At 47.5% G+C, this 9,514-nt stretch overlaps 1 protein-coding gene across 2 annotated transcripts; it reads right to left on the bottom strand.

Moving 5' to 3' along the window:
• Positions 1–287: 287 nt before the first annotated feature.
• Positions 288–9,490, bottom strand: LOC120536486 (BTB/POZ domain-containing adapter for CUL3-mediated RhoA degradation protein 1-like). Of its 2 annotated transcripts, none has more exons than XM_039764871.1 (7): positions 9,409–9,490; positions 2,141–2,430; positions 1,895–2,064; positions 1,732–1,821; positions 1,597–1,649; positions 1,314–1,509; positions 288–1,224 (listed from the first exon to the last, which is right to left on the bottom strand). In XM_039764871.1, exons 2-7 carry the CDS (start codon positions 2,418–2,420, stop codon positions 994–996), a joined length of 1,020 nt encoding a protein of 339 aa, XP_039620805.1. In that variant the 5' UTR covers positions 2,421–2,430; positions 9,409–9,490; the 3' UTR covers positions 288–993. The 2 variants fall into 2 exon arrangements, with proteins under 2 accessions (XP_039620805.1, XP_039620804.1); XM_039764870.1 differs by lacking the exon at positions 9,409–9,490 and adding an exon at positions 9,357–9,398.
• Between the last annotated feature and the right edge of the window lie 24 nt (positions 9,491–9,514).

Below are 9,514 nucleotides of genomic sequence, written 5' to 3'. Positions count from 1 at the left end.
AAGAAGGGGGATAGTTGTGAGTGGCAGGGGAGACTCTGGGGACAGAGAGAGAGCCCATCAGGAGACTGGTGACAGATGAAGACCTGTAAAGGGCAGTCGAGATAAAGTGACAAAGAGTGGAAGAGAAAGAGAGACCCCATAAGAGGGGGACTATTGGGAGAAGGGCGCCTACCAAAGAGAGACCGCAAGAAAAAAAAAAAAAGTCTGCCAATTGATGGCAGAGTCTACCAGTGGGCGAAAGTGCCCCCTGAGCAGTTGTGGCACAAACACACACACACATTTACAAGCCATGTTCACTTTAGTTTTATTAAGGGGTTTCTTCCGTACCATCATTTGCAACTTTTCAAACAGTTACAATAATTTAAAAGACAAGATACAAGTCAAGCACAACACAACAGGACCATTTCATTTATAAAAAATTAAAAAGAGAATTGCAAAGTAACATAAAAAAAAAAAAACAAAAACACAAATTAGTTTAAAAAATGACAGAAATGCAACATTTTATTCTTCTAGTGTCCTCCGCCTCTTCCTCATGCAGAGGGTAATTTTGGGATAGGAGTGTAGCTGAACCACGCATGTTGGCATATAGTGCCTTGCACTACCACCACCAGACTGGGTACAGCCCCGCCCCAGCAGCTGCCAACTGTTTTCATGTCCCTTTGCCCGATGGTCAGCTGCGGTGGTCTTAGGGGGTCAAGGTTATGGGTACGTACCTGTGGAATTCCACAATCAATAAATACAAAACTTTAGTGGCAAGTTATTCCAAAATGTAAATGTGAACAGGGTGTGTTGGGATGGGATGGTGTCATACGGTTCACCTACCCAGTGGGCACCACCCTCCATATCCCAGGAAGCCGACTGCCCACCTTGGGAATGTTCAGGGGTGTGGGAACCATTAGTTGGCAGCCTTTGAGGTCACCATGCAGATACCCCTCCTGGCCAGCAGGGGGGGTGGGGTGGGGGTCAGATGGGGTCTGGGCACACACAGGCAGCTTAGTCTTTGAAGACAGCCTGATGCCCATGTGGCCTTTCATCATGCATAATGTGCCGCCGAACATGGATCCTGCGCACCCTCTTCTCTCGGCCCCTCTCGTCCTCCTCCTCGGGCAGAAGGCCCAGGGCTGAGGATTCCAGCACAGCAGACGCCATACTGGATGCCCGGCCGCTCTCGTAGATCAGGATATTGAGGGTTTCCTCAAAGATCCGAGCTTCGGGGAACTCGACCTGCAGGAGACAGCCAGTTAAAAACCAGTGAGCAGTGGGCACCCATGGGGGAGACCAGCCGGCCAATCAACGCCACCTCCTCCACTCACCTTGGTCTGTTTCTTCTCTGTTGCATAGACGATGGAGGTGCAGCACACTTCGGCGATCTTGCGCCCTTCCCCGTAAAAGGACCAGCAGCATATTTCATCGCCCAAGACGTCTTTGATGAAGAGGATGCGACCATTGAAACGCAATGCCAGCTTGTCAAAGAGCTCAATGTTTTTCAGCAGATTGTCGTCAGAGTTGCTGAAATAACAGAGAGAGAGGGAGAAAGACATTGAGGGACTCATCTGATGGGACCACCAGCACCTAAAAAAGGCCCACCGTGCTCACCTTGTGTAGGAATACTTGTTGTTACTCCTGTTGTGCTGCAGCTTGACGACGGGCTGTTAAGACATAAACAAAAGTAAAAAAAAAACAGCCCAGTGAGCGGGTAACAGGGCACATCGGGCGAGGTTGGACACTCGCCTTGTTGCACGAGGAGATGACCTTCCGTTCTTCTTTGGGGGAAGTGATCATGGGGATACGGCACACTGGATCGTAGCCTTCAGTCTTTTGCTGTAGGGACGAGAGGGCTAGTGTGAAGTGGCGAAAGAAAGAGGAAAACTGGCATGATAGGATAGCAGCCCACCTGTAGAGCAGTTTGGCAGGCTTCAGTCAGGCCCTGGATCAGGTAGAAGCGGGCCTCAGCCAGGATCTCCTCCAGTTCTCTGGGAGCATCGGGGAGCGGCACTGTGCCATCACGTAGGTAATTCAGCACTGTGCCAAAGTGTTTGCCACTGCGATCGATCAGGATCCAGCCTATGGAGAGACCAAGACAACAGTGAGCAGTGGGCCGACGAGCGGGCAGACGAACAGAATGGCGGGTACTCCTCACCTTCACTGTCGGTCAATACTTCCATACGCCCGCTAAACATGGCCCGCAGCATCGTGTCGTGTTTGGTCAGCGTCTGCACGGTGGTGTAGTGAAGGGAGCCGCCCACATTGAGCTTCACATACTTACTGCTGGTGAACGGAAGGGGCTTGAGCTCGTACGACAGGGGGGTGGCCGTGGACATGGTGGCAGCTGCCACAGGTAACAGCTCTGGCATGTTCCCGGCGCCCCCGCTCGCCCCAGTACACTCCCCCAGTGAGCAGCATGTGGCCTCGGCAGACATGGTGAGCCACCTATAGAGATATGAAAGAGAAAAAGATACGCGTGTTCATCAGAGTGCTGTGAAAAAGTATTTGCCCCCTTCCTCCTATTCTCCGTTTGTGAGCATTTCAACTGAAGGAGGACCTCAGGCCTGGAGACAGAAGGCAGCATTAGAGAAAGGGAACCCGAGTGAATGCCCAATACAGCTTTAAAAAAAAAATTACGTTCTGTAGTCAAACAACAAAAGTTACCAAAACACCCCGATCACCCATGTGAAAAAGTAATTGCCCCCATACTTTCAATGCTTGGTTCCAACGGCCTTAGCAAACAACAAACTGAAGGATTCCTGCAATGTGATTATTAGCCTTTCACATCAGAGTGGAGGAGCCCACTTGAATTCAGATACACCAGTAGGTCAACCAGAGTGCCAACTGCTCATTTCAGCATCTTCTCTGGGTTCAAGTCAGGACTTTGACAAGGCCACTGCAAAATTTCTGAGCCATTCAGATGTCTTGTGTTTTGGCTCCTTGTCCTGCTGCATTACCCAATGACGCTTCAGCTTGACGTCACAGACAGTTTCTTTAAGAATATTCTGTGAATTCTGCATTTTACCAGTTTGTTCCATAATGGCAGGCCTTCTAAAGCATCTGTACACCATTACCCCGCCATTAGGCGTTACTGCTGGTCTGATGTTCTTACTGTCCAATGTCAGACATGGTACATACACTGTGTGTTGTCCAAAGAGATCTCCATTACTCCACATATCTTGGAGATCATGCAGGTGTTCCTTTGCACTGACGTTTACCTGGAACCCTTTATTCCTCAGCCTCTTTCTTAACAAGGAATCTTGAACACGAACCTTTGCTGAGGCACGAGACATCTTCAGGTTTTCTGGATGTTCTTCTGGCACACTCTTCTTGAAGGAGTAGTCATTGTGCCATATGGGGGTCCTTCTGGCAGGCCTGCTGTCCCAAATGTTCTCCCTTTGGCAATAATGGAGTCGTAGTGCCTTAGAGATGAACTTGAAGCCTCATCTTGACAGAACTGTATTGACAACTTTCCTCTTCGTCGTCTCTTCTGGAACTTTCTGAGAATGAGGCCTAGTGGTCTCGACTTCCACCGTCAAGCTTTACATTACATGGCTGGCCTGTGTTCAGACAGAGGAATCGGAATATCAACGGATGTTAGTCACTGGTTTGAATGAGGAACTAAAAGGGGGCAATCCAGGAGCTGGAAAACGGGACTTAAATATACTTCTATATGTTCAGTCTTACTACCCTTTATCTAATTATTACATCTAAAGAGCTGAAGCAATCCATTATGTCAAATGAGAGATCCTACTCTGCTGGGCCCTTGAGCAAGGCCCTTAACCTTCAATTGCTCCAGGGGTGCTGCACAATGGCTGACCCTGCACTCTGACCCCAAGGGGTATGCGAAAACCAAGTAATTTCCTTTGGATTAATAAAGTATAATCAAAAAAAATATATACACAGCACAGAGGATATCAGGAAGGGGGCAAACATTTCCTCACAGCACTTTATGAAGAGCCATCCTGCGACGAGGAGGTGCCTCAACCTTTACACTTCTGCCTTTGTTCCAAATGTTGGATTCCATTTCCAGGAAAGCTCCGATTTGCATCCGTCCAACGTGATTCACCCCCCCCTGGCCTAAAGATGAGTGACGGAAGGAAAGCGGCGGCCATCACACCTTCTAGTCCTACAATCCCAGTGTGCGCTGCACTCTCGGCCATTCGCGTCAGGGCATCAAATTATTTGTTACTTCTGATCGTCATGTGCTCACCGTGAGCAGCGCCACATAAAACTCAAGCGGTAATTCGCCTTTTTAAAAGGACTTATCTTCCCCCTGAAGCGTATGGGACACAATAAGATGGCTACTTCCTGGCTGCCTTGGTGTCCTGCTCTCTCTCCCCATTCACTCCCTGCTTTTATTGCAGTGACGTGAGTCGAGGTGCCACCTGGGGTTACACAAACTTATCTAAACAGACTCATCGACATCTTAAAGGAGTGGAAGTGCAACGTCTGGGCTAAACAAACTGACACCCCCCTCCTTAACACGTCACCGTGCCCCTGAAGTTCAGAGGTCTCCTCAAAGTGGGCAGCTTGTGTGAAATGGCAGGTCAAGAGTATCCTAACATTGTCACTGGAGCTCCAGGTTGTCCTAATCAAGCTGGAAACAACTGTGGGCAGGGTGCCAGTCCACCTCACCCAGAATCAGCCACACAAAAGCGCAGTTTGGAATCACCGATTAATGTAACCCCCTGGCGACGGGAACCACCACACAAACACGGTTTTGGGGGTGTGGAGTTGTAGGTGCAGACTCCACACCCAGCAATAAGGGTACATCGACACTGCTACCCATTAAAATGAAAATGGAGGTTCTAAACAAAATTGGGGCTGTGTTGTCACGTCACCTACAAAAGTATCTCCACTCTCATTAAAAAACGCACATGAAGAAGACGCTGCTCACCTACACAGGGCAGGCGTGTGTCACAAGAAACAGGGAGAGGAAGGGTCCTACTTGAAGGGCTGGCCGGTAAACCATCGGCCTTTTGTGCACGTATGCAGCATTCAAGTGCAATTCAGACGCACACACGAAAGCAGCGTCACGGAAGGCAACTCCTCGGTGCTGCAATATGTTTTCCTTCTCTGACTGGTGACCACCCTGAGCGGGATACGATCAGGTAAGGGCCACATTATAAGCACAAACCAATCGGAGTGCGATTTGAGTCGAGCTACATTTTCACCCTCCTACACCAAAACTCCGAGCTGCATTTTCAAGAATATCCGACTCTGAGGAGCTCCTTCAAAAGTCTCAGTTTACTGTGGCTAAAAAAATGGCGGGGCAGCGTTGTTGAAAGGCATAAAATCGAGACTGCATTTTTAAACCAAAAAAACAGAACGGTGGATGTAGCGTAATACCGTACACTCAGTACGTGAAACAATACTGGCCCACTAAACCTACAACAGAGGGTCTGAAAAGCCCCCTTCAGACAAAGAGAGGTAACCCTAGGGGATTGGTCTTGTCAGGGGCCCTCCTAGTGGCCACAAAAAGGTAACTGGGTGGACACTGCCAGCAGGGGGCAGTCAAGTTGGTCAGCCACCCTACCGAGGATTTGATAGAACTAATGGCGCTTTTCCACTGCATAGTACGGCACGACACGGTTCAGTTCAGCTCACTTTTGGGGGGTTTTCCACTGGGAACAGTAACTTGTACCTGGTCCTTTTTTTAGTACCACCTCAGCCGAGGTTCCAAGCGCGCTGAACCGTTACCAAAACGTGACGTGTAAACTGCTGGTCACTGATTGGCCGGAGAAAATCGTCATTACTGCGTCACTGGCTATTCTTTTCTTTATACACGTGGAAGTTTGTGTCCGTCTCTCCATCGCTGGACGCAGTTTGTTGCATAAGTGGATGAATGTTTCTTCAGACATTCGAAAGTTCTCCAGCCACTGAGTGTTTGTAAAACCGGGAACGATCACATCCCACCACTCTGAAGCACGGTTAAATGTCCAAACAGATGGTCTGTTGCGGCGACTTTTTTGCAAAATGTGGAAGATCTGTAATATACAGAATCAGCATTTTAATGTTACACTGGCAGTTAAGTTCATTTTATGCTTTGCAACAGTGATAAAAGTTAGCTAGTGATGTGCTTTTTTTAGATGCTTACCCTTGCACGTCGTCGAGCTAAAGTGTTGTCGTTGTCTGCGTGTTGTTGTAAAAGTTCCACGGTGTCACGGCACTAGAGGCGGCGCAACTATAACGACACGTGAATAATCCCGCCCACTCTAAAGCGGTACTAAACTGCAGTCGAAACGCAAACCGAGCCGAACTGAGCCGAACCAAGGTGAGCTGTACTGAACCGTGCTGTGCCGTACTATGCAGTGGAAAAGCACCTTAACCGCCTGTGGAGTTCGGCCCGGACAGTCTGGACCTCAAAATGGTTGTGAAGCAGATAACCAAAGGCATTTCACAGCAGCCCCCTCCCCGCTACGACACACACTCTGAAAAATGACATGGTTAAAAAAAAAAAAAACACAATTACATAAGTTCAAAGAACACGGGGGTAAAAATCAAAAAGCATGGGCCCCCCTCGGAGCTCCAATCATGGTGGGCAAAGACAAAGTGTGAGGGGCTTCAAAATATACCATTTACTTCCAGCAGCAAAATGAAAGAAAACCTAAGGTGCCTTAGCAATTTACAAGGTGTTGCTGTACTCTGAATACCGGCATACCCCATTACCATCGTGCGGTTTATCACAATACACAGGGTGGTCCAGATCTAACTATGCAGATCCAGATCGTCCGGATGACTTTGATTTATGTGGGGACGATTCCAGTTCGGCGCAAAGACGATTCTTCATGTCGTCAGTTCACACACTTCTCGATGGTCAGGGATTTTTCGGCCGATTTTCCATGTAATAAACTTAAGTTATAGCGGAATGAAAATTGCATAATTAGATCTGGACCACCCTATAGAAATTCAATTTAGGCCCCTGAAACAAACCGACTAGTGTGGCAGAATCACAAAATTCAATGAGATTGGGTTGAACCATTGACCCATAGTTCCTGTCTACTGTAGCCATGCAAATGCTTACAAAGAAAACAACATCACCGTCCATGCAGTTGAGGCACGACTACGGAGAACGGGCCAGGAGTGAATGTGAAGAGTGAAATCCAAGATGGTGGTGAACAAAAGAACGACGGTATCTGCAGAAAGCCCATTTGAGAAATGCTTTATACCTTAAATCAGCCTTTAATCATCATCATCATCATCAATATTATTGTATCCTATAATATCCTCCCCATATATCCAGGACAAGCAGGCACTCATAGGTATAATAGGAGGGGGGAGACCCAAAACTTCCAAGAAACGGTCAACAGCATGGGGTTAACGATTGAACATGCCAGTTTATTCATTCTGCCGAGTGGCATTGTGCCACGTCGATCATGTATGCATTTCTGGCCTTTAATTTATAACCACACAGGTGACTTTGGGGATTTTTTTTTTATCCAAAACGACCGTCAAGAGAACTCCGCAGATCCCAATCCAGTCGAGCCTCTGTGTGATGTGCATGAAAAACAATTTCGACTCATGGAGGCTTCAACTCGCAGCATACGAGATTGAACGGATCTTTTACTAACGTCAGGACTCCTTCAGAGGGCTTGTGGTGTGCAGGCCTCGCTGGGTCAGACCTCTTTTACCAGCCTAAGGGGACCCACACAAGATTAGGCTGGTGCTTTGAATGTTGGGTTTTTCCTTTTCCCCTTTTTAACATTTTCCGTGGATTGTTGTGCCGCTCCCACTTGTAAGTATGGATGTTTGGCAAGTCGGGTTATGAGGTGTTCTAAAGCTATAAGTTAGTATTTTTCTAAGCACTGCCCAGCAGCTTAACCATCACTAGCTAGTGGCTCACATGTTTGACCGTTTAACGCAGTTGAGAAGGTGGCGCAGTAGTTAATGGACACCAGCTGAAGTTAAGCAGCGATAAAAAAGGAAGGGTACATGTCAGACAGAAAAATGAAACAAAGAACAAACAAAGGGGCGGAATAAGAAAAAGAAAAAACAAATCATGAGAAGAGCAGTGTGGGGAGAATTCTGATTTGAGAACGTCACAATGGCTCTGCTGATCTACACGAGGGAGCAGGTCTGATGTTGGCCATCGAGTTTCGGGGCCCAGCACAATTCGAGTTTGTCGATTAACTTTCGGAGAAAGCAGAAGAAAATGGAGAGCCACCCCAGGCAGGAGGATCAGCGGTTACAGTGCTGCAGCATTGGTACTGACAAGGCAGACCTGGAAGTGGTTACTGGGGATCCCGTTGGGAGAGGAGATGTGATGATCTCGTCTCCCAAGTCAGGTGCGGGAACGGATGAAAAGTGGCAGACTAAGCTGGAGGGATTTGTTTCAGGGTCCTGGCGATGAAAGCGGAATACGTTTTCTTTAGATTGTAACCATTTTTATTTATTTTTATTTCCCTCCTTAAGATATTGTTTTTTAATGGCACGACTTTAAAAGGTGGATTTATTGAATAACTTTGCATGCACTGTGACACGTTAAATTCTTTAGGCCTTTAATAAACATTGTCCACGTTTTCGCTGGTTTGCCCCATCACTTCTACAGGTCCAGCTTGGTCATGTACTTCGTGATGTCCCAACAGGGGCAAGTGCCCACAGCTACCGACAGTAGCGTGACATCAAGAACCGTAATATTCGGTTTGCAATGATGCAATAAATACAATACGTCCTGAGACTTTTCAGGCTAGGACTTTAATAATGGCACTGAAGAGGGACGGCAATGTGTTTTATGTTGAGTAACAAATTAAAAAAAAAAAAAGTAAGAATTGTAATTTGTACACGTGACAGTAATGACCCCACAATCGGAATATCGTCCCCTGTGCACAGTACGGTAAAGTGCTTACCTTCGTATTTAGCCAACAACATACAAAAAAACTGTCCCCGTGAAGCAGTACCACTAACCACAGCGCCACCGTGTCGCCCACACTGTAAATGTCCTACACTTAAAAATAATAAATAAATACAGCCAACCCCGTATGAGTCAACGTGCCCTGTGATGGAGCAACGCCGAAAAAACCACAGACAACCCCCACCGAGCTGGATTAAGAGGACTCGACAACGGGATCGATGAATCCGTGCTGCTGCCCTCGGCTCTGTGTCTCACCTGAACCGTATGTCTCACACGGTCCCCTTCCAACCACTCGTGAATTTTTGTCGATCGGACTGGTTAAATTCACAAGCAGTTTTCAACGTGCGAGTCACAAACAGTGCTTTATTACGTTTCTTTCTGCGTACTCTACATTCTTTCTTGGTGACAACCCATAAAGACGTTACTTTCTATATTCCGTTATCCTGACTCGGCTGCCCTACGGAAACTCCTTTCTTAGCCTAAACTCTACCCCCGAATCAGACGACTGTTCACCGACCTGCCCTCCCCTGACAATTTCATTCCACCGCGCCACTGTGTCGATGATTTACCTGCGATTCCAGTCCTACTCTTCACAGCAACAACAAACACAGGAAGCAGTCCTTTCATGGGTTGGACCTGGCGCTCCTTGGCGCTACAATTGGTTTTATTCTCTGT

Source organism: Polypterus senegalus, chromosome 10, assembly GCF_016835505.1.
Source record: "Polypterus senegalus isolate Bchr_013 chromosome 10, ASM1683550v1, whole genome shotgun sequence".
Classification (NCBI taxonomy): Eukaryota; Metazoa; Chordata; class Cladistia; order Polypteriformes; family Polypteridae; genus Polypterus; species Polypterus senegalus.
Note: the sequence above shows the minus strand (reverse complement) of the source record. Positions and strands in the feature narration are given on the sequence as shown.